The sequence below is a fragment of the Taurulus bubalis genome, assembly GCF_910589615.1.
Source record: "Taurulus bubalis genome assembly, chromosome: 6".
NCBI classification, from domain to species: Eukaryota; Metazoa; Chordata; class Actinopteri; order Perciformes; family Cottidae; genus Taurulus; species Taurulus bubalis.
In genome coordinates, this window is record NC_136594.1 from 14,716,751 (window position 1) to 14,741,086 (window position 24,336).

The 24,336-nt window shown below is 42.0% G+C and overlaps 3 protein-coding genes across 3 annotated transcripts; 1 reads left to right on the top strand and 2 right to left on the bottom strand.

Moving 5' to 3' along the window:
- Window positions 1-5,263: 5,263 nt before the first annotated feature.
- exosc9 (exosome component 9) lies at window positions 5,264-9,544 on the bottom strand. The gene is made up of 12 exons (XM_079219670.1): window positions 9,451-9,544; window positions 9,245-9,339; window positions 8,783-8,902; window positions 8,428-8,530; window positions 8,209-8,346; window positions 7,855-7,937; window positions 7,362-7,494; window positions 7,041-7,129; window positions 6,785-6,931; window positions 6,472-6,668; window positions 5,727-5,805; window positions 5,264-5,598 (listed from the first exon to the last, which is right to left on the bottom strand). Exons 1-12 carry the CDS (start codon window positions 9,514-9,516, stop codon window positions 5,535-5,537), a joined length of 1,314 nt encoding a protein of 437 aa, XP_079075796.1. The 5' UTR covers window positions 9,517-9,544; the 3' UTR covers window positions 5,264-5,534.
- Window positions 9,545-13,165: 3,621 nt separating this feature from the next.
- clgn (calmegin) lies at window positions 13,166-19,596 on the top strand (the record flags this gene model as incomplete). Its single annotated transcript, XM_079219105.1, has 14 exons — window positions 13,166-13,435; window positions 14,358-14,431; window positions 14,603-14,661; window positions 14,997-15,138; window positions 15,220-15,301; window positions 15,565-15,757; window positions 15,933-16,122; window positions 16,241-16,354; window positions 16,452-16,608; window positions 16,861-17,076; window positions 17,232-17,348; window positions 17,468-17,612; window positions 17,737-17,948; window positions 18,614-19,596. The coding sequence occupies 14 exons, from the start codon at window positions 13,166-13,168 to the stop codon at window positions 18,686-18,688; spliced, it is 2,046 nt and encodes a 681-aa protein (XP_079075231.1). The 3' UTR covers window positions 18,689-19,596.
- Window positions 19,597-21,400: 1,804 nt separating this feature from the next.
- On the bottom strand, window positions 21,401-23,907 carry scoca (short coiled-coil protein a). Its single transcript, XM_079219278.1, has 4 exons — window positions 23,854-23,907; window positions 22,687-22,758; window positions 22,501-22,581; window positions 21,401-21,931 (listed from the first exon to the last, which is right to left on the bottom strand). Exons 2-4 carry the CDS (start codon window positions 22,703-22,705, stop codon window positions 21,789-21,791), a joined length of 243 nt encoding a protein of 80 aa, XP_079075404.1. The 5' UTR covers window positions 22,706-22,758; window positions 23,854-23,907; the 3' UTR covers window positions 21,401-21,788.
- Window positions 23,908-24,336: the final 429 nt, after the last annotated feature.

Below are 24,336 nucleotides of genomic sequence, written 5' to 3' on the forward strand. Positions count from 1 at the left end.
GTTAGCGCTGTTTTTAAAGTGAAATAAATTCACCTGCATTTTGCGGAACATTAAATGCAATTTCACCTTCAGACATGTTTAAATCACTGGGCAGTTGATTCGTGTCAGAAGTAATTCTGAACAGCTGTGCGTTTAACACGTATAACAGGAAATGCATGTTACATACTGCTGAGTGGAAATATTGGCCATTTAGGATGAACACTCCGGCCTGATAACGTCTCCAGACATAGTTTGATGGAAGAAAACTTGCAAGCAGTCATCAGCAAGCCGTCCACAATCTAATGAAGGATGGCAAAGCCTTAATATTGGAGGGAATGTTTATTTTCATCTGTGCATTTCGCCACTCTTGAAGAGAATTGTTTTGTTTTTCATTTGGATTAAATCTAGTATCATTTATGAAAGTACTGATTAGTTGTTAGTTTTACAATATCAATTGGGAGTATATTGTATCATCCCCTAACATGTTTGTATACTAATATGCATGTTGATTTACATCATCAATGATGTTTGTATACTGAACTTTCGTGGAAGCTGTTCACTCTTGCCACTTGGCAAGGTCCTACTTTGTAATCAATTAATGTAAAACTCCATAAGGTGATGTTCTGTCAGAATAAAGGCTGATGCCAAATCACTGTTTCTTTGGGGTCTTAAATCATCTTAGTGGCTCATGCAACTTGCGAGCCTTCCAAAAATGTTCCAAGTTATATATATAAATTGTTTTCCCAGGCATCCAAATAACTTCACTGGTTAATGACGGGCGAGCTTCTCTAAAAACACCGGCAGTCAAATGGAACGCAATGGCCGAACAAAAAAGCAATGACACAAAGTACATAATACACATTACATGTGTTGTATTGTTGATTAAATAAACCATGGAAGGTGTGTCACTTCATCCTCCTGTTAATGAAACTGCCCTTTGGTTTGTTGCAAATGAAAGTTTCAACATGATTGAATTGCAATGTCTGTAAAATAGTTCACATTACATTTTTCATGAGATGGAGGATTACAGCAGCCCATAGTGCAAAGGATGGGTTAAATGCAGAGGTCAAACATAACTATTAATACAAACTGCTTAAGTGTTAATTCTCTCAGTTACGTTTTAACACTTCTATTACAACAGTTTGACACTTTGGCACGACACCTGAGCTTTGGGCTAAACTACAGCTATGTTGAATTGCTTCAACATATATCGCCTACTGGAGACTGAGCCTGGTACTCACTCTGTTGGGTGAATATTAGGTTCTTCCCTGTTGTGTCAATTTTATTCAGCTTGAAAAGATATCACTGATATCTGGCTTGTCCACCATTGTTCAATGTTGAATTAAAAATATACCAAATGACAATGTTTAAGTTTTCCAGATATGTAAGATAAGGTAATTGAGGATTGTTTTGGGGCTTTTTTTCCATAAAGAATAAAATGATAAAGTGAGAACAAAAATAACCTCAAAACCTCTTTGATTGATTGGTATCATGTTTTATTTTGGTGCAAAAGATGTTACTTAAAAAAGCGAGCTCTTATACGGTTCACGAAACGCCTGGGCAGCAAAGAAATACTGCTAGATGAAATATATTCTGATCTAAAAGTCTTAAAGCTGCCCGTTCAGTAGGGAAAAAGGGGTCTCACTTCATTCTCTTTCTATTTATAACAGTTGGATGCAATCAACATGCAATCATGTTCTAAAGCAGATACTGTTGCTCTTAATTATAGCAGCTCCTCAGCTAATTGGTATATCATTGCAGATGGTTTCCGAGAAACGAAAAATCCTTTCTCGGAACAGTCGAGGTCAGGGTTCAAATATAACTCTAAACCATAAAGATAATAACCAGATGTTTTTTTGTTTTCTTTTGTAATTGTAACATTAGCTAAATAGGAGGAGAAATTGTTAGTTTTATTATTAATCCATAAAATATTAGCACTCTGTGATGCAGCCCCGAATGAACCTATATAGGTCCTTTTTTAGACATTTTACTTAAACTGTGTAAAACATTACAATAATCATGAACAAATATATTGATGCTACACATCAACTTAAACAAGAGAACCTGGGCTACAATAATTGGTCAGCCATTTCAACACAACTCAAACACCAACTAAAATAATTATTAAAATAAAATAGTTATAATTTTGTCATGAGTCAGCCCACTCTGCATGTTTCCGTAACTAGCATCTGCCCTCACTCAATCTCAATCTCCACCCTTAAGGACAAACAGACTTTGAGGCCCGCGAAGTCTGTGAGGGTTTAGGGCTGTCCAACTGTCACATCGTCGAGTGCTTGAGGGCTCTCTGGCAGACATTTTGAGCCCTTTATGAACACTTTCCGTAAGTCAGCATTAGATGACGATTTTGCTCAAGGGAATTACCTACAGTTCATAGCAATGTGACGTTAAACACGCAGTTTTTAAGCAGACATTATATGTATATATAATATTTATTTTACATTCATTCAACATTTTGTTTTGACAAAAACAAGTAAATAGATAATTTAAAATGACTTCTCATCTCGTGAGGAAGATGTTCAAATCAGTGAATAAAAAGTATAAAATAAATACACAATTGTACACAATATTTTTGTATGTAGTCACGTGATATGTTGCCGCAAAGTGCTGTCCCGTTATTTACAGTCTCTCACACTCAGCAGGTGACATCAGTAAGTAACTGAGGGTTCAGGGTTTAAGGGTTTAGGGGGGACATTGGGACTGAACCACACACTAATGCCATCTCGCCTTCAGGGTAGGAAATCCTTTTAGAAACCAGCCCCTTGTATTGGCCATAATACAATACAGATCAGAGGTTATCTCAGTATAACTGATTAGTCTGCTCAATACCTTTACAAGTAAGAAGAGACAGCTTCTGCTTTTGTAGAGGAACTATGCATAGAAACATCATGTCTATACATGTCCCTGTTTGTCTTATATCTCTTGCTCTTTCCCATAGGAACAAATACAAACCAGATCAGATTGCATGACTACCCAACAAAGAGAGCACATATGACAATGCATACTCAAATAATGAATCATAACACTCTCTGACGCTTCTGCAACTATTCTGTTGAGGGCTGTGATGGGGGCTGGTGTGCAGTCTCTGCTTTGTCCAGTACTTTTCCACTGACTGAGCTACCGGGCTGCGTGTTTGTGGTTGTGTCTGTAAGTGAATGATGTGCCTGTGTGAAAAAGATACAGCTGCACTCGCCATATCAGCCAATCAGAAGGACAAGACAAAAAAAAACAGCAATTCAGAGGCATGATTTTACACAGCACAGGCTAATTTTGACTTGGCTATTTTACATAGACATTTGACATGCTTATCTGCTAAGAGAGGACAGCCTTAGCAACATTGGCAACTCAAAGTGTGCTAGATATGGCTCCAACAAAGACAGGAGGAAGTGTGGTTGAGCAAGTGGGATGTGGTTTCCTCAGTGTACTGAGATATCATAACTCTGTGCAGTGTGAGATCTAGATATGATTTACTTGTGTGTTAGTGTGATAGTGTTGCGCACCACCTGTAAGCACGTCCTATGTTTCTGAAGACAATAGACCAATGTACACACAACAGAAAAATGTGATGTGTGGAGCCAGATTTGTTTTTAACATTGACACAGTACTGTGGAGATAGGTCTAGCAACGCAAGACTGCTTTCCTAGCACGATGTCACGATATCACGTGAAAAACACAGGATCACATATCACCCAAAAAACATCTTGTCAGTCTTTAAGTTATTGTCCGACAAGCTCCTAACAGGACCAATCAGAGTCCAGTGAGGAGCTATTGGCAAATACAGGCATGAGTGTATGCGAGACGACACAAAGAGACGACTGATTGTTCTAAACAACAATGGCGGCTCCTAAAGAGTTTAGTGTAGATTCAGCAATATCATCACACCTCTTTTCCCGATGTACAGAACACGATGCACCTATCTCTGTCATTGCCTCACTTAAATACTGTAATGTTGCTTTTGTTTTCTAATTTTGAAGGCGGAAATATGCTACTAATGGCATCTCAGTTCACTCAGTGATTTCAATAATGTTTTATTTAGTTTCTACAGTGGCTATTTAACCCCATGTTTGGTCTGTCAATTGTTTTATTATTGTGATTGCTGGAATAATTCTGGACCATATTACACAACAACATACCATGTTGGTAGACATTCAATAAGTGAAGGTGCCCACACCGTGCCAGCTGTTTGCAAATTACCCATATTGTAGAGGTCTGAGTGTGTGCTACGGCCTAGAAACAAAATATAAACAAACAGAAACTATCAATACAAAATCACATCCACTCCTCTCCAATAAGATCCCCACTCCACCACCTCTCTGGTTTACATTGGGATACAACTGGTCACAAAGCAAGGTTGGGTGTTTGTTTCTATATTCACAGGGCTCACAAGTGTCACGCATTGAGCGTGACTGTCACGCATTTCGGTCTTAAGTCACGTCCTCCCGCCACACATCGTATTTCTCACGCTGAAAAAACCCTCTAGGCTATTTAATGTGCCGCAGCGCACAAACATGACCTGGTCGCGCTGCCCTCACCAGGAGGAATCAAGCACGTCTCCCCCGAATCCCCTGGAGTTCTGCCGCAAGGTGCCACTCATCAGCCAATCAAAAAAAAGAAATGGGCTACACGAATAGCCAATCAGAAAAACGTATCTGTTGTATCTGGGTGAAATATAATCCAGCAACCAATGAAAATAAAGCTAATAATAATATGGGGGGGGGAGGGAGGCTGGTCTGGATATGTCACTCTTACCTCTCTTAAAAACTTGAGAGCCCTGTATTCATATCCTCCAATTGTGGTTACTCAAGATTGCCGGTAACAAGTTTGACATTATTGTGATGCTACGGACCTTTGCATGAAGAAATTCTGTTCTGTCGGAAATTATGTTCTCTGCAACAACCAGAGTATTCAGTGATTGGCTTTGTCCAGTACTTTTCCACTGACTGAGCTACCAGGCTGCGTGTGTGTGTGTGTGTGTGGGTGTGTCTCTAAGTGAATTATGTGCCTGTGTGAAAAAGATACAGCTGCACTCGCTGTATCAGCCAATCAGAAGGACAAGACCAAAAAAAGGCTAGTGATTGGCTCAGCATTTTCAATTGTCTTTTTAATTTGGTGGCACATGGCTGGTTAGCTCAGTTGGTTAGAGCATGGTGCTAATAATGTCAATGTAAAATGCTTAAAATCCACAAAACATAGGTTTATATTGATCTTTTTATTTTGATATACAATCAACACCACAGAACAGCACTTTGCAAACAAAACTGAAAGCCTGCTTTACCTCCAAGGGTGGTTGAAGATAATTATTTAATTCTACTTACCAAAATCCTTTCATTGTAAAAAAGAAGAAAAAAAAATCTATACATTTGTAAGTGCAGTCTGTTTCTAAATCGATTCAAACGGCTAAAAACATGATGAGACTTCATGTTCTCCAAATACAGATGGCAGGTTGGAAACATTTGTTATGAGGAGGCGCTGCAGTGTATGGCACTGCTGTAGATGTGCAGATCGCAGGCTGCAGGTAGCTCCATTGGATCCTTCGCTCATTTTTTCTGTCTTTTCTTTGATGCTGCTGCCCCCTTCTGGTGGGAACTGGTCCATGTTTTTCTAGGCACAAGAAAAAGGATGTAAATAACAAAAACATACATACATACATACATACATACATACATACATACATACATACATATCTCCTCAGTTGCTATGCATAGAAAAAGAAAAAAAGGTGCACTCACTTAAGAGTTTTGTCTTGCGTCTCTGGAAGAAGAATAACCACCTCCTCCTCTTCACTGTCAGATATATTAATCACATCTCCTGCAAGTCAAAACAAATGTTAAAAATTAAACACTCACGGGATAATAATTTATATTACTTCAGCTTGAATATCTTTTGGCCCGTCAGCGTGCTGGTTTGACATCCAATTGCATCCTGCATCAATTTCTCTATCAAACTCATTTTATGTTTAGTAAAACAAAACTAATTTTAGTCTTTTCCTGTCCTTTTCTCTAGAAACAGAAATCCTGTTTACCCATTTAACTTTTACATGACATTAAGATTGTTCTTAATGGCCCTGCTTTCTCCTCCCACTGCCCCTGGGATGACCCTCCTCTCTACCTCCTTCTGCTTAATGAATCGTGGCTATCTGGATCATGGCCCATGCATACTACTCATTATATGAATAATTTCTGTCACATTCATTGAATGTGCTGTAACTCTGTTACGTTATTCATTCTGGCCACATGACATCTATTGCTTCTGTCCATCCGGGCTGGGGGATCCTCCTCTGTTGCTCTCCCTCAGGTTTCTTCCCCTTTTTTCCCTGTGAAAGGGTTTTTACTATCTTTTTTGGGAGAGTTTTTCCTGATCCGATGTGAGGTCCCGGGATAGGGATGTCATGTGTAAAGATTGTAAAGCCCTCCGAGGCAAACTTGTATTTGTGATGTTGGGCTGTATAAAATAAACTGAATTGAGTTAACAGACCTGCTCTGCTCGCCTCCTTTTGATGCTGTTCCTCTTCCATCTTTGTAATCGTTTTCTCTTGTTCTTCACCACTGTCACATTCTTCTGCTTCTTCGTCATCATACTCATCATCCTCATCATCCTCCAGTCCCCATGTGTTCTGCAGCCCCTGCCCTATCTGACCAACACCTGGGACGGGCACCATGGGGGAAGTCACTCTTGTAAGTATGGTTAAGGAGCCTACATGACTTGCCTTTATAACATGGCAAAGAGACAGATACAAAGGTAGACATTCTGGTCGGTGCTGTTGTTATTCAGGCCGAGTTCAGGATACTTCTGAGGTGGAGCATCGGCTTTCTGGACGATGTCATTGGCCTTCTCCCTCACATCCGTCATCTCCACTGAGGTCTCATCCATTTTCAGTGCTGTGATTCGCTCCTGTGGCAGAGACTCCGCAAAACCACACCTACCACCCTCCTTCCTGGAAAATGTAAAAATGCAGAGTTCTTGTATATCTAAACAGTTAAAACAGCGGTCAAAAATTCCACTTCCACGATACGGACGTGTGGCTGTGTGATGTCACAGCTCACCTTGCTTTCTTGTCGTTCTCCAGGGCTTTGTTGAGGAGCTCTGTGATTTCAGACACTTTAACACTGGCTATTTTACTGCATCTCATAACCTTCAACAGCACACACACACAAAATATATTGCCGTTAACATTATCGTATTTTTCTCATGTGAATAGGTTGTTTTCTTTGTAACTTCACTTGTGTTCAATTTAGAGAGCAGCTCCGCCAGCAAGCATGAGCGTTTGTGAAGCTCGACAGTGACATCATTGTTTTTAGAGAACAATTGACTTCATGACTGCAAAACCAAAATCAACAGTGTAGTATTATCAAGACTCGCTTTACCTGCTCTTTAAGCAACATGATGCCCCCGCTCGACTGAATGGAGCAGATTTCTCTGTGTTTGTTCATGGCGATCATCAGCAAGCCGTCCATCACCCGCTCCTCCCGTTCACAGGGGTCCACCAGCAGATAGGTTCTGCAGAGCGAGAAGGAGGAACGGAAGAAACTTGATGATGTTCTTCCAATGACTGGCGAACTTCAGTCTACGTGGTACTTTTATTACAATAATCATTGTTTTATACACTTGAATGGCAGTTTATTAGGTAAACTATTGCCGTGTAATACTACAGTCCTGCAGTAACTCTACTCTAATGAAGCTTTGGCTATTTAGTTTTCATTTAAACTGTTTTAGAGAGGTGTCAATTCAACTGTATGATTATTTTGGAGGAGGTAGTTTGGGTTGAATATTGTACACAAGCACCCCTCAAATAAAAATCTAAACTCAGTACTTTGCACAGAAAAAGATTCTGTCTTGTAGTCAAACGTGATGCCTTACCCTTGTTGAAAGAAGGAGAAGCTGACACTGATAGGCATGTGGTAGATACTCAGAGGAATGGGGTCTCTCTCCTCTGGACTGTACTAAGGGAGCACAGGAATAAAAACTCAATTACAACCACAAAGTATTAACTCTATTTTGACATAACTGTGAGGCATTTTTTGTTTTGACAATAAATATATGTATTGACACTGACAAAAAAAGTGGTCACTTGAAGTAAAGCAGGAAAGTTGGCACATTATATCATCAAAGAAATCTAAATAACAGAGCAGTTTGGTCTTTGGAGCGTCAGGCTTTCCCCCAGTAGATTCAGCGATGTAGTGACACCACCTGCTGTGTTTGTTGCCGACTCACCACTGTGACTTCATCGCCCTGGATGCCGACATCGGGGCGTCTGAAGTGGCACAAAGCGGTGATGGCAGCGATGCTGGCAGCATCCATCAGGTTCCCATCGTGATTCAACATGTGAACGTCTACTCTGATCTGCCACACCTAAACACACACACAAACACACATCATCACACACTGCTTCTTCTCTCTTCTTCTACGTGTGTGTGTGTGGGGTTGTTTCACCTTTTCTCCAGACACCACACACAGGGACTCAGTATCAATGCACTTGGAGTTCCTCAAGCATCTCTCCAGCTGTCTGTTTAATTTCACTGACAACTCGGACTGTCTGGAGAGAGGGAAAAACCCACAGATGATTTACAGTCTCTGCACAAACAGGTGGAAAAAAAATCAACCATGTCTCAGACAAAGTTTAGTTAGTCAGTTAGTCAGTCTAGTTTAATACGCCCCACTCCATCAAAGACAAAAACTAAAATAATACTACGCATTACAAAATGGGTTAAGTGAACAAGAGGAGTATGTGACATCTTCATATGTTTATGTAGAAAAGTATATGAACATAATCTCCTTTATTTCTCACCTGCCTTGTTCAAATGCTGGCGAGGCCATGGGTGACAGCTCGATGTTGAAGAACATGATTCCCTCGTTTGGTCGACTTTCTTTAGGAGCCACCAGCTCACATGACACCTGGGCCATGACCCTGAAGAGTGCACCACATTGATGCTCAATTATCACAAACATATAAGTTAATGGTCTTTTTAAACTAAACTAAATGCATATGAATGTGGGTGCATGACATCTGCAAGTGCTCACTTCAATTTGGCACAATATCAGTGCCTTGCAGACTAGCTTTGTTCATCACATTATTTTAACGAGTTTAAAAATTGAAAATGAGTCATCTTGAATTACCAATCTGATAGAATGGTGCAAAAATACATAATCAGAAACAGAACACTGTACATGAAGCTGTCAACCCGAAAACAGGGGCAGATATAAGAGGATAACAAGCAAAAACTTGACACATATCTGGCCTAAGCTTCACCTGGTTTTTCCCAGATCCACAAAGCAGCACCCATAGTCGGTCCCAAATGTGATCTTCATCTTTCTATAGTCGTAGGTCTGTCGTCCATCCAGACGCTGCAGAGAGACAACAGGTGAAACTCTAACTAAGGACTTATTGAGATATTGGGCATGGACAACAAAGCCCCCCAAAAGTACCAAACTCACGAAATTCAGAAACCAGCTCACCTTTTTTTCTTCGATCGCTTTGAGCAGGAAATCCCGCTCACAGTTAGACAGCGGCGTGTCCTTCATCCTCACGGTTCTTGGGCAACTGCAGACCAATTTCAATAACTGTGTTCACAACTGCACTGCCACTGATCCAACACGCATGTGGCTACCATAGAAATGTTCTGAACTCTACCCCGGAAGTGGATACTGCATGCCATAGTAAAGGTTGCGGAAAAGCATTTTATTTATTTGACTAGTTCGCAATGATTGTGAAATTACTATTACGTTTACGTAAGTGTACTTGTATTATTATTATCCAGATATTCGTTGGCAGTATGTGCCCAAGGACAATGTTTAGTACGAAGTAAGCTTTTACTTTGAAAGGCAGCTGCGAAGCGAAACTGCTCCTAGTGTGAACTCGTAGTTTTGGGGCTTTTTTAAAGTATACATATTTACAGCAAGTACCTTGCTCGAATTTTAGGTTGAATTGGATATGTGACTGAGTATTATGTTTGCTCGCTCTTGTTGGATATTAACATAATGAATCTTGTTGATAAAGGAGAAAAACTACATTTCAAAACCACTCTACAACTAAATCATGCTCCATAAAACATAAATAAATGTTTTTTTTTAAATGGTAGGGAAACTATTCTAGCCGTTTCAGTTGCAAATATAATGTATTTGAACGTATCTCATGCAAAATAATAGCAATACTGGAGAGAAATTATCAGCAGCCACGGCAACGCTCTCATCCCGGATAATATCTTTGTGCACGTGAAGGCAGCATTCGCGCTCTCTAACCTGCGCGATGTGCGCATGCGTCATGCCCATTAGCAGGGACTCGCTCGCACTCGTCAACCGCGCACCGTTATCCGGGGCCGAGCTGTCATCTACGTCCTATCCTTGCCCAGCCGAGAACCGTGAATGTTATAGCGGTTCACTGCGGGGCCTCGGTGATCCTCTCGGCACAAGAAACGTCACCCCGTGTGTTTGTTTCCCCAAAGCGGAGAAAAAGCTTTCATCGAAACATCTCTGCAATTGACAAGAAGGCGCAAGGTTTGTTTGTGTGCGCTCATTCATTCTCTCCATCGCTCCCTGTGCGACATTACTACTGATTCAGCAAGCTAACCGTCGCTGTCCACTCCTTCAGTCTCTCACGACTTTAAAATGCATGTTTTCTGTTCGCGTTTTTACCTCCAGTGCCTGTTTCATGGGCATAAGCCCATTTGGTTTACCAGCTAAGCTCGTGTTGTGCTAACGTTCGCTGTTCGTGACGTCCGCGAGCTCCGCGTAGCATCGCGAGCTAGCGGAGCAGGTGTTGCAGCCACAGCCGTTTATCTAAAAGAGTTTGGATATATATTGCGGTGATCGGCGGCAGCCATGTTGGTTCCTCGTGACCTTTTCTGTGCTCTTCCTACATCTGTTTAGGCGAAAGCTTTTCTTGGTTCGTGATGCTCAAATCAAACGGGACCTTTCTAGTGCTGTTAACCGTGACCCGGAGGCAGATAGTTGGTTTTGTTAGACAGGTTTATTTTATTCTATAGCTTTGTTAGATGTGTCATATTACCATTTTACTCATTTGGTACAGGATCTTTTTAACATTTTATTAAGATCAACATTGCTCCCCAAAATGGTTATAATCTGTATGGTTTGGCTGTGTTGTGCCTTGAGTGGCTAATCTCCAAAATACTGGATATTGCTGCTGTATTACTGTATTGTTTTCTGTTTCCTGTTCCTCTGCATGGCTTGTTGACTTGTATCTGGAAATTTGAACCATCACTTGATTGGTTTCATACATGCCAACGGACAGCTGAAAAACAGCCAGCTGACTCACACTGGTGTATTTATAGAAACGTTGAGTGGTGTGTATTGTCCTTTTTATACATGAATGCAATTAAATGAAGTTGGGGAATGACTTGTTTGGGATTTTTACAGCATTCACTGTGCATTCCTGTCTGCTTAGTCAGCAAGCAAGGCCAAGCTGTGATAGATTTCATGAGGAAATAGCCTAAAAATTCACAGAAAGGACACAATTGGAATTATTATTTCTGAGAGGAATATTTCATCTAAAACTGATGCATTACGCTAACCTTATGCCTCCATTGAGTTGTTACCATGGGCTTAGTTCACTATTCCTGACATTTTATAGATGCGTCATGTAGAACAGAAAGCATGTATGATGCATGTAGTAACCAGTCAAGGGTTCGCCTCAAACAGTTCATTTTACCGTTCAGGTGGAAATAATGTGCACTCTGTAAAAGCCAAGGCCACATCTGTGAAGTTACAGTGTAGGTAAATGACCCGTTTCATTGTAAAGCAACTGAACCTTCATCAAAGTAGTGTGCCTCTTCCACAGTTAGTTATTTTATTGTCATTAGTTAGAATAGACGGCTGTGGCTCAGTGGTTAACAATCAAAGGATCGGTGGTTCGAGCCCCGGCTCCGCTAGTCTATGTCGATGTGTCCTTAGCAAGACACTTATCCCCAAATTGCTCCCTGTTGCTGTGTCTACGGTGTATAAATGTAAGTCACTTTGGATAAAAGCGTCAGCTAAATGTAATGTAATGTAATAGAAAGACCAAGAACTGACTCACTACTCCATTTTGACTCTAAATGCCACTGGTTGAGAACCACCTTTGACTCATTCTCGTTGAAGTAAAGAAGCCAGTTAATTGAAGGCTCTCAGTGATCCGCTGCCAAATGATGATTGCCTCATATATTCAATATTAGGATTCTGTGCGTCAAGTACAGCTCAAAAGACTTTGTGCATGAAGTGTTTCTACTTCTGTTCAAGGGCACTCTGTGTTGATTTCAACAACAGCATCAAACATCTGAATTATTTGTTTTATAACCTCTACATGTTTTGCATATTGTCATATCAGAAACATGGGATGTGGCCAAGATTTCTTACAAACTATTGCATTGCTTGCATAAAGACCAAAGAAGCAAATAAATGAGCAACATTTGGATGCTTTTCAAGATGAGATATTTGAAACTGCTCCGGGTTTATCATCTCTCCCTTGTGTTTATCCTTTTGATCCCCCTGCACCCTGTTACCTAATAGAACAACAGCAGCATGGGAATTAAAGTTGATTAGGAATCAAGGGAAGCGTGCTGCTGTGCTGTCTGCAGTGATGCTTTTCAATTCCTGCTGCTCTCAAGAAGAGTGAGCAGGTGGGGCCTGATCAATAGATCATTAAAGCTGCTGTTTGGTTTAACACATATCTGAATTGTACCAGTATTCAGCAGGTAGTCTTTAAAATGCATTTTAGGACACACAGAAAGATTCTAATTCGATGCATTTACTGTCACAAATTAGGAAGGGTATTTGGGAAAGAGGGCCTATTATATATTCAAAGAGGCTTGTATGGTACAGATATTAGTGGCATCTGCTTAGAATGAGTCTGTCTTCATGATTTATCTGGTGGGAATGCGTTGCAGCAGAGATGAAGAAGTCTTAAAGATTTTGTGAGATAAGGATGTGATCTGAGGATACGGGCCCAACATCAAGTAGCACTGTTCTCATGTAATCTCAATCTCTTTTTATTTGATTCTTTTAGGCTTGTGATCTCTATTTATATCATTGATGTCCACCTCCATAAATAACATATCACACCTGCCCCTTCTTTCTATCCCTGATCCTCCCTCCCCATGCCCTCCTCACCCTGCTCATCTCTGACGCCCTTATCGCACACTCTGCTCCCCATCCTGCTATCTCTCCCCTCCCCCCACAGATGAAGTTGGAAAGGGGTTGGATGTGGCGTGCGCTGCTCCTGTCCTTGCTGGCTGTGGCAGCTGTGGCGACCCAGGAGAAGCAGTTTGAGGTTGATATATCAGACATCGATGAAGATATGGGGTTGGACGAGGAGGAATTACAGGTTCTGATGGCAGATGAGGAAGAGGAGGAGGAGGAGGAGGCGACAGTGATGGACGAAGACCACTCGGATGAGACAGACAGCAAAGCAAGCGAGAAGGCTGGAATGGATGCAAATGTCTCCTTCCAGGTCAGAAATGGGTCATAGGTTAAGTCAGTGGTTCTCAGACTTTTTTTGTCACGCCCCACTTTGGAGGAAGAACAATTTTTATGCTCCACCACCAAAAAATTGCCTATTGTGGCAATTAACCTGTTTAGCACTGAATATATTTTCAAGATAATAACAATAACCTGCAACCTGTGCAAAACAAAATGAGTGCAGATGTGTGAGCCATCACGTATCATCAGTATTAGTGGCTGCAATGAGCTGGTTTTCTCTACAAGTCTTTTTAAAACGGGATTGTAGATTTGATACAACCGCTCTCAATTCATGCTCAATGTTGAGCTTAGATCTACATTCTGCAGAAAAGCCGACCTCACGGAGATCGGCTTTTGGCAAAACGGCAAGAATCGGAGAGTCACACAAGCGTAACCTGATAACGGCGTAACAACGCTTTTATGTCTGTGTACTTTGTACTATGTGAAGTTCTCATGTAGCTCATGGAGAGAGTGGTCGTCCTGAAACCACAAGGTAGCCGGTTCGATCCCTGGTCTCCCCATAGTTTGCATGTTGAAGTATGCTTGGGAAAGACACTGAACCCCCAGTGCTTCACAGCAGCACACTGCTCATTAATTACAAATGATGGGTTAAATGCAGAGGATAATTTCCCCACTGTGGGATTAATTAAGGATTATAAAATATATATTATTATTATTATTATTATTATTATTATTATTATTATTATTATTATTATTATTATTTTTTTTTTTTTTAAAGCCTCTCCCCCACCTGTAATACCTCCGTGCCCCACAGTTTGAGAACCACTGGGTTAAGTAATTTGGTCATTTGTGAAACTGAAGTGTGGAAAAGGTTTTCTTATAGTTGCAAAATTTGGGATTAGGGTAAACATGGCCTGGAGATTAATTTCTAATTTATGTTTTCGGTTCCCCAGGTAACATACAAGACTCCTGTACCTACCGGAGACGTCTACTTTGCAGAGACGTTTGATGATGGCTCACTGGAAAGGTATAGCCTTACAAATTTACCTCTAAGGGCTGCTTAAAATGCAGCGTAAATGTTTAATTCATGCTAGGATAAATGAGCCTCTGACCAGGGATAAACTTACACAATCAGTGGTTGTAGTGTGTTCATATTTTCTTGTGGAAGCTGAGGGTTTTGTGATGTTGATCTCCATAGTTGGCAGCTGTCAAAGACAGTCAAGGGGGATGCAGATGAGGACGTCGCCAAATATGACGGTTTGTTCCTTCTTCTTTTTTCCACGCCCTCTTGGTTTATCTAGATGTGTGCGTATGAGCCTCTAGTACAGACTAGAGGCACAACTTGCTGTTTTTATCTTTACCTCGCACACACTCACTTTTCACTCGTGTGATGTAAATAACGATATTTACATGGGTCCTATTTTTCACTACTGGTTAACACTTCGAGCAACGTCATTGCTGTGATATGGGGTCCAACGCCTCAGTTCGTGACACTTAACTGCACTTTTATGTCGACAGCACTAAAGCTGTCTCGAGCAGAGACTCTGCGACCGCGCCATGACGATGAATGTTGACTGTCTCTCTGGCTGCAGGAAAGTGGGCTGTGGAGCAGCTGAAGGAAAACAAAGTTCCAGGAGACCTGGGTTTAGTGCTCAAGTCACGGGCCAAACACCACGCCATCTCCGCAATGCTGAACAAACCCTTTGTCTTCCAGGATGAAACTCTGGTCGTACAGTGAGTTCAAGCACTCGCGCACACACTCGCACGTGAAAACAATAATGTGACCGGACTAGTTAAGTTGTGTTCTGGTTGCAGGTATGAGGTGAATTTCCAGGATGGTATTGACTGTGGTGGAGCATACATCAAACTGCTGTCAGACACTGGCAATCACAATCTGGTTGGTATAAATGTTGTCGTTCTACCTTGCTCTATTTATGTGTAATGTTTTAATGTACACAGACCATTTGATGGGCATGTCTGTCCTAAGTATCTTACACTGAATCAAATACTTAAGATACTTTGTGTTAATATTGGTGGAAATCCAAAACCTTCTGAGCATTCCTCCTCTGTCTTGTGTACATGTGGTAGAACCAGGTAAAGGTTGTCCAGATATAAACCAATTTACTCTTTTAAAATAAACCTTTTTTTTCTTCACTTTAGGAGCAATTCCATGACCGTACACCGTACACCCTCATGTTTGGACCAGACAAGTGTGGCGAGGACTACAAGCTGCACTTCATCTTCCGCCACCAGAATCCTCTGAACAAAGACACGGAGGAGAAGCATGCCAAGAGGGCAGATGTCGACCTCAAGAAGTTCTACACTGACAAGAAGACTCACCTCTACACTCTGGGTACAGAGACAATTCAAATGGAGAATATATGTTTTTATATCTGTCTGAAATGTGTCTTTATATGTAATGGCTTACATGCCACAATTACTTCTGCATACCGATCTGTGCTTTTTTATAAAATGTACATTTCTCATTTTGCTCAGATGTTCATTCAGCATGTTTCCCCCTGTGTTAGTCCTGAACCCAGACAACAGCTACGAGATGTTCATAGACCAGTCCAGTGTGAGCCGCGGCAACCTGCTGCATGACGTGGTGCCTCCAGTCAACCCACCCAAAGAGATAGATGACCCACATGACTCTAAGCCAGAGGACTGGGATGAGAGGGCCAAGATTCCGGACCCTGAGGCCGCCAAGCCCGATGACTGGTGACTGCAACCCACATACTAGTAGACAGTACCGATTGTGTTGCAGACTGGACACATTTAAATGGTAGGGCCTCAGTGACCTAGTGATCAATAACAAACATGGCCGCGTGTGTCTCAGGGATGAAGAGGCTCCAGCAAAGATGGAAGACCCCGACGCTTTAAAGCCAGAGGGCTGGTTGGACGATGAATTAGAGTTTGTCTCCGACCCGAGCGCTGAGAAACCTGAAGACTGGTAAATGAACATGTTCGCAAAGCCATAGCCAGAATTATGTTACGGGAAGGAAACAGGAAGGAAACGATCAAGCCTGACGGCCCTTCTCTGTGTGCAGGGACGAGGAGATGGATGGAGAGTGGGAAGCCCCGCAGATTCCTAACCCAGCCTGTGAGACGGCCCCCGGCTGTGGGGTGTGGAAGCGTCCCCAGATCAACAACCCTCAGTACAAGGGCAAGTGGAAAGCCCCTCTGGTGGACAATCCCAACTATCAGGTAACTATATCTAAACCAGGCTTATAGGAGTCGTATTTTATTTCTCTTTTATTAACTGTTCTTAACTTCTTCTTTTTTTTATTAATGCACAAATAATGCACAAATAATGAAGTGCTGGCAGGGTGCTGGCACCCTGCCAGCTCACTCTCTGTATTACTTGTAACACCTCTGACCTGTCCTGTTGGAGATGCTCTCTGTTTGTACACCAGCTGAAGCCATCATAATTGTTTTCCTCTACATTCTTTTCCCCAGGGAGTCTGGAAGCCGCGTAAAATCAATAACCCGGATTATTTTGAGGACCTGCAGCCGTTCAGGATGGTGCCTTTCAAGGCTGTGGGCTTGGAGCTGTGGTCCATGACCTCAGATATCTACTTTGACAACTTCATTATCACCTCTCACAAGGAGGTGGCCGACCGCTGGGCCGCCGACAGCTGGGGGTTGAAGAAGCTGGTGGCCAGTGCTAACGAGGTCAGTGACGTTTTGTAAGGGCAAAGGGAACACAGAGCAGCACCCTCACAGACACTTACATTGTCTCTTTGTGCATATCATTTATGAAGGGAGCAGTTCACAAAGACTCACTATTTGCTCTTGCTCTCTTGTCTTTCGCTCCTCAATCCCACCAGCCGGGGATCTTTGCTCAGCTGACGATTGCAGCAGAGGAACGACCGTGGCTCTGGGTGATTTACATACTGACAGTTGGCCTTCCTGTTGGACTGGGTGTGCTCTTCTGCTGGCCAAAGGTACTGTGAACCTCATGAGTCATTTATTTATTGAATGTTTCTGATCCTCAATTTATGCGAAGCACTCCAGCAAACCCCTCTAAACCAGACTGTGATCCCATCTCCTGTTTGTGTCAAAGAAATCAGATGACGACTACGTCTACAAGAAGGTGGATCCTCTCCAGGCTGATGTAGAGGAAGAGGAGGAGGATGAAGAGGATGAGCAGGCGGCAGGAGATGAGGAAGACAAAGCAGCTAAGGCTGCTGGAGGTGCTTCAGCTGCAGGTTCGAGGGTCAAACACTGGAGACACACACACACACACTCTTCTGTTGTTGCTGTATTGATCGGAGTATTGGTCTTTTGCTGCTACATTGTTCTAGAATCATCACCGTTACTCTCTTTCAAAAGCAACAGAAGGGGCTGAGGAGGGTCATGTCGATGCGGGAGGTGACAATCTCGAGGGGGATGATGATGACGAGGAGGAAGAAGACGATGAAGAAGAAGAAGAGGAGGAGGAGGAAGAAGAAGAGGAGGAGGAAGAGGAGGAGGAAGAAGAAGAAGAGGAGGAGGAGGAGGGAGAAGAGGAGAGCAAAGTTCCTGAGAGAACATTAGAAGAGGAGGTTAGTGTCATTGTGAGAACCATGAACTGATGATGTTGGTAGAGATCGGGAGGTTCTTGCACACTCTTGGAATTAATACTTGGAAAAAGAGCCTTAGATTTGACCACCTACTTTCTCTTTCATTTCGATTTTCTAGGTATCTGATGGGAACCCCTTCTTATAATTCACATTAACCCGACTCATGACCTTGAATACATGTTGCTGTTTGGTGTAATGATGCCCGTTACAAACCACCTCATGGACCTATAAATGCCACACTTTGTTTTATCACGTCACTTGTTTTACGCATGGTCTCCTGTGGCCTGGAGACAACACACTGAACGGGATCACTCACTCACCTCCCTCCTGTTTAGACTAGCTCATGTGTCAGACACTGTGTCCTTGCCCTTGTGTGAAATGTGCACGGCCAGTCTGCCTGCTCTTGTTTTCATTTTCAGTGATTTCATTTTCGAGAGTGATCATTCCACTTGGCATTTAAAAGGTCTTAATTTAATCTAATCAATTTAATTTGACTTGACGCAAAGTCGAGACACCCTGTAACGTGGGGCTAACTCCACACTTGATTTGTTAACATTTTCGGTAAAGCGACAGATGCAAGAGGGATGTTTTATATCTCGTCCATTAAATTTGCCTTTTTTCTTTCTTTTTCTTTTGTGGCACCGCAGCCGAAGAAGGGAGGAGACGTCGCTGAAGAGAGCCACAAACAAGCTGTGAGAAAGAGGAGGGTACGGAAAGACTGAAGAGGTGAACCCCATGCCTCCTGTCTCCTTTCTCCCCCAATGCGGAGGAGGTGGAAGGGCCACCTCATGCTGCTGCTCCACCCTCTCTGAGCAGAGCAGCATATATTTCCTCCAAACCACCTGGTAGCCTGCCGTCCCATCACAGGGCCTCAGTCTCCCAAAACCACATCCTGCATCCCTCACCTTGTGTAGTCTCTTGCCTGCCTGCTCATTGAACGATCAGATGAATCAATCCTCTGGAGATTCTGTGCATTTAGATGTTTTTCTTCCTCCATCCTGAGCTTCTGCGCTTTCTTCATCGTTCTTCTATTCTCTAAGCCGTTGCTGTCAAAAATGCCTGTCTGCCTAAAAAAAAAAAGGCCCACCCCCCCTTCCAACACTGTTCCCGTTCACCCTGTCTCTGCTGTCACTCTTCGCTCTGAATATATGCCATTGTAGTCCATTTCCTCTGAGAATGATGGCAGCAGGCCGTCTGCGCTGCTGTCGGCTCCAGTTGTTCAAACCATTTTACAGCATATCATAGGGGCTAAATCTCAGAAGTTAGACTTTATCATTGTGTCCTTTTGTTTTAAAGAACATGTTCGAGGACACAGTTTGGCAAACTTCCTTCCTTGTTTGAAAAACAGGCCGGGAGGAGAGGACGCCAGGCTGCTAGGAAAGGCTGTTTGAGATGTCATTGCAGAGTCGGGATATTTCAGCTGATGAATCGCCTCAGCTTAGGTTTAAAGGTTTACCTCTATGAAAATGGTTGTTCTGTTTAGATTTTAGATAGTTTGTTTGTAAGGAGCATCAGTTACTCTATTTTTTTTAATTGCAATAAAAAAAAGTATCACAGACGACCCTATTTATTGATTTTGTTAAAGATTTGTGTTATGCTGGTAAGAATAAAGATTTAATATTGTAGTGTTTGGAATGACTTGAGGCAGTTTTCTTAAATATGAAATGCCACTGATGTGCTTATTCTGAATCTAGGTCACTGAATGCCTTGGCCATCCGTTGTCTATAAAACAAGATTAGTGGGTTTCTAGTAGCAAACCGCTAGATATTAAACCTGCGAAAACATGTCTCATTCAGTCAGTACACAGCAGCGCTTTCCCAGAATATCTAGACTAGCTGGAGTTCAGATCCAAGATTGCCTGGGGAAAACATTGATAACTTATTTGTTTTATATTATTGTCTCAAGCTTTTGTAGTTCATGTTCTTGCCAGATTCTGGCAGAAATCCCTGTTTACATTTGTTTGCAAATTGTACATTGCTCTTGAAAATAAAACTATTTAATACAACAAAAAATCTAAAATGTTCTCTTGCAAGTTAATGTAAGATTGGTGAGTTGACAAAAGACCCAGAGGCGTGATCTTAGGTTTTTATTAAAACAAAAAAACAGTTTAAATGCAAAAGTGCAGGGTGTCTACACACAAGATGGTTGGTACCAGGGTGTGTAGGTTGGGCATATTCAGCATGCCAGACAGAAATTAAAGACACTGTACAACTGTTAAACATATCTAATAACTTCAATAAATTACAGCATATACAGCGTTTATAGCCTCCCATAATATTAGTAAGTCCACCCCTTTCAAACAGCACCCCACTCACTTGATGCTTACACATGACTTCTTTCACGATATTATTTAACTGGATACCGGTCCTTAAATTTAAAAGAAAATGCAGATGTGTTCAGATTACATGACTTCATCTCGTTCCACCCTCAGTCTTTTTGATCTGACACAGCAGTAGTCTTGGAGGACACACCCTCCACTCTGCTATGCACTAAGGACATCAGTCATTTTACAGTCAAACCTCCTTGAGCAGGTGGTGTACTCCAGGCCTGGCTGAATGGATCAATAGCACTCAAGGCCTCTTTACTGCTTGCAGTTAAGGGGAAAGCATCCTTTTCTTCCCTCCTTGTTCATCTGGCTCATCTAGTCCACTCCCCCCCCCACCCCCCCACACACACACAAAATGTAATAATGCAGGGTTTGTCTCTGAATCAGCCCAGCTGCATTTATGACCATTTCCTTTGTCTCTCTTACATTGCAATCTGGGCCACAACACTCATTCACAACATGATAAAAAAAAGAATTTGTAACCCTTTCAGTTTAAGTGCAAAACAAAAAGTGTGTAATTGTGGAGCCATTTATGGAGCCACTCGCAATAAAATGTCATTAATGTTAAGTTAAGATTTACATTTTTATGAAGTCTACATGACTTTTAGTTTCTCTGTGCTTTTACTTACATTGTTGTTGAGCTCTCAGTGGTACCTATATTTATCTAGTATCCATCGCCTATTGTTAAAAAGTTCTCAGTAGCTTTATACAGCCTGTAATTTAGGGATTATTGATTTAATGACATGTCATTAGATATACTACACTTTAAAATAAAAAAAACTCATACATGCAATCCAAATACATTTTATTCTCAGTAATACTGTTCAGTTTGCCTGCTTTAAATGGCAGAATACAGTCATGTTTCCGATTGACATGATGACATCCAAGACCTACCGAAAAACTCAGATCCAGCTGATGTAGAAAATATTTTACAAAAAGAAATAACATAAACCAGTGTTGAAATTAGCGTCATGGTCAACCAGTATTTGTAATATGTTTGGTTTGTTTTCACCCACTTAAAGATCAGTTTGAGACAGGAACACCATCAGAAAAAAAAAAAAAAAAAAAAAAAAAAAAAAAAAAATCACAGAAAATCTGAATTGTCCTCAAACACAAAACCAAGCAGGTAAAGCAGAACTAAGAATTATTTTACAAATACTACTTTGACAGAGAGCATTAAGAAACTCAAGGTACAAATGACCCTTAACCACTTCATATACATAGTCTGGTTATGTTTTAGCGTGGAGAGGGAGCTGCTGCAAAACAGACCTGGGTCAAACTAACATTAAATGTATCTATTTCTGAGTCAGCGGCACATGTGACAAAGTCAGTTTATATTTTTGATAATTAAATAGTTAGTTTCGACTCAAGTAAGTGAGCTAGAAGGGTTACAGAAACCCAGGTCTGCTGAGAAAACAAACCCCTCTCCACGTCTCAGTGGTGGGTTCCTTCTCCCAGCTGCTGGCCTGGGACTTTGTTTTTTTCCAGAGGGTACCTCACTTCCGTTTGCTCTTGGTGTCGGTGGTCTGGAAGACGCTCGAGGCCGACATGAGGTTCTCAATGTACTGCCCGAGGACTTGGTTCTCAGATTTTAACTTCAGGTTCTCCTCCTTGACTGCGTCAACCCGCGCTGACAGGTCTGGAACAAAGAAAGTCCATGGTCTACTCAGCTTAAGCATTAAGTTCTAACTGGTCACAGCTGTACGGGATAACATGTATTTTTTAACATTCATAACAACACCATAACAAAGCCATTTAGCCTAATGAAACCGTTTTGGCCATCAAGTTACTGTATGTAACTCAGAGTTATCAGATTCAACAACTGAATTCCCATTTGAATTCATTTTACAGATGTATTCCCCAGTTGAAAAAAAAGTTTTTTAAATCTTTTTTTCCTACAATCACCTTATCTGCCATCCATTTTTTGCATGGTGTTAGTGAATGTGGAAAAAAGATGGAGGCATAGTGTAGAAGAGGTAGATTAAGTGCATTAGCACAGGATTATATCAAGACAGCACAACAACTGAGATGAGGAACAACAGCAAGAAAAGAGCAGCAGCGCAGCGAGAAGCGTCCAACTCCATGCTTAAAAAAGAGCATTAAAGAGACATATGTTTTGCTGGTGAAGAGAGAGGGCAAGAAATGTTTGAGGTCTTATTTGAATTAGAGAGCGAATCAAGAACTTGGTCAGATAAAGTTGTGTGTTACCTTCTAGCGTGTGCTGAAGTTCCAAAACTTGATTTATTAACCTTGTCTTCTCCTCCATCTCCACCTGGTTCTCCATGTCTCCTGCAATAGATACAAATGCTGATGCTATTAACATGCACTTGAAATATTTTACTATTATTTTTACATCATCAGACATAATAGTGTTTCACAAAGTTGCAGACATACCATCTATATCGCAGTTCATGATGAAAAGATCGTTCTCCTGTTTAGTATACAGGGCTGCAGATCCACTGTCCACTGTAAAAGAACAAGAACAGACACTGTAAGCTCCATAAAGCAGCCAGACACCTTATAATAGAATATTTCAAATGCTGGTTGAGATTCCTGACATTATCTACTCCTCTGTTCACATGAATAACACTAATGACCAGGGGACCCGTTCCCTTGGAAACGGTTTCATCAAGGTGGTAAGAGTAACTAAGTGTGCTCACATTCATCGTATAAATCGAAAAGTTTCTTTTGTTCTGTGAAATAGCACCCTTTTCTATTTTCAAATTTGTGATTTCATAAAGGTTTATTGTTTTACTATTTTGGCTGTAGAAGCTAAGCAATTAAGTATAGGCACGCTATCCCTGCCTGCTGAGGGAGATGGGAGCTGACACCGCACCCAGGGTGTGTGAGATGATGATGATGATGATGCTGCTGGCTACAGTATTGGCTACTACAGCCATAAATAACGCCGAATGTACAGTGGTTCGTTCGTGACAAAAACAACGTTACACAGCACATCGCATCTCCCGTTAACGGACAGCTCGTACAGCTAGCTGAGCGGTCTGGCTAAATCCAACTACTTTATACTGGCCTTGACTTCGTTCATCATTTCGTCCTCCACGTCAATAGATCTATTGTTGATCCTTCATTAGCTCGGTACGGCCAGAAAACGCGCGGACATCATCACGAGAATGTCCGAACACGTTGTGACATTTAGTCACGGAATAAAACGGACGTGTCCGATAATGGAAGCGCGGGCGTTTACTAGCTATGTAGCTAAGCTAACTAGTGCCAGCGGTGTGGCTAGCTACACAAACGGAGCTGCTACTTCAACGCCAGATACAAGGTCGGTTACTCACCAGAAACAACCAAAATGAAATAGTCTGATATTTAGAAGTGACTATGTGATACATCCATTTCACAAACGGGCATCACACCGAGTTCCGTTAAGCTAACGATAACTGTTAATGTTACAAGCTAGCTGCTGCCGCTAGCTAGCTAGCTTCAAACGGATATGGAAAGGCGACCTGGTGTTTAGCTGCTTCCATTTTATTTGACACAAAACCCCTAACCAACTAACTAACCAACTGGCACATGACCGCGACCGGCGACTAGACTCACCTACAGCGAGAAATGTGTTCTCCGTTTAGCGGAGTGACCCTGTAAACAGACTATGTGGTAGTGATGATGAGGAGGAGGATGATGATGATGGGAATAATGATGATGGCGACGTCACCGTGTGTGCGTGGCCACACCGACAGACAGGGGGGGGGGGGGCAACTCTGCGCGCGCACACACCCACACACTTGCTGCAGTCCCCAGACTACAGTCATTCCCACCGGTATAACATCACATACGAGATAGTGGCAAAGACAACCTGACCAGCCATGTTGTTCCCACTAGACCTTTGCATGTTTTTGCTTTTGTGCATCTAGATTTATTACCGTTCCACTGTCTCTCTTCCCACCTGCCTGTCTGTCTGTCTGTGTACATGCATGGAGTGGTTGCCAGCCGCCGTGAACATTAATACATGTCTGGGTGTAGTATTCTTGCAGCCTCTGTGCTGTGTCTCTGCTCGATTTGAGGAGTCCATATGCTGCTGCT

What these genes read in the sequence shown, in the direction of transcription:
- exosc9 (XM_079219670.1), bottom strand. Translation starts at nt 9,516, where the DNA reads ATGAAGGACACGCCGCTGTCTAACTGTGAGCGGGATTTCCTGCTCAAA. An exon ending in AAGCGATCGAAGAAAAAAAG is followed by an intron (nt 9,340 to 9,450) that starts GTGAGCTGGTTT and finishes GTCTCTCTGCAG; the next exon opens with CGTCTGGATGGACGACAGAC. An exon ending in AGGGCGATGAAGTCACAGTG is followed by an intron (nt 7,938 to 8,208) that starts GTGAGTCGGCAA and finishes GTGCTCCCTTAG; the next exon opens with TACAGTCCAGAGGAGAGAGA.
- scoca (XM_079219278.1), bottom strand. An exon ending in ACTTCAGCACACGCTAGAAG is followed by an intron (nt 21,932 to 22,500) that starts GTAACACACAAC and finishes TCTTTGTTCCAG; the next exon opens with ACCTGTCAGCGCGGGTTGAC.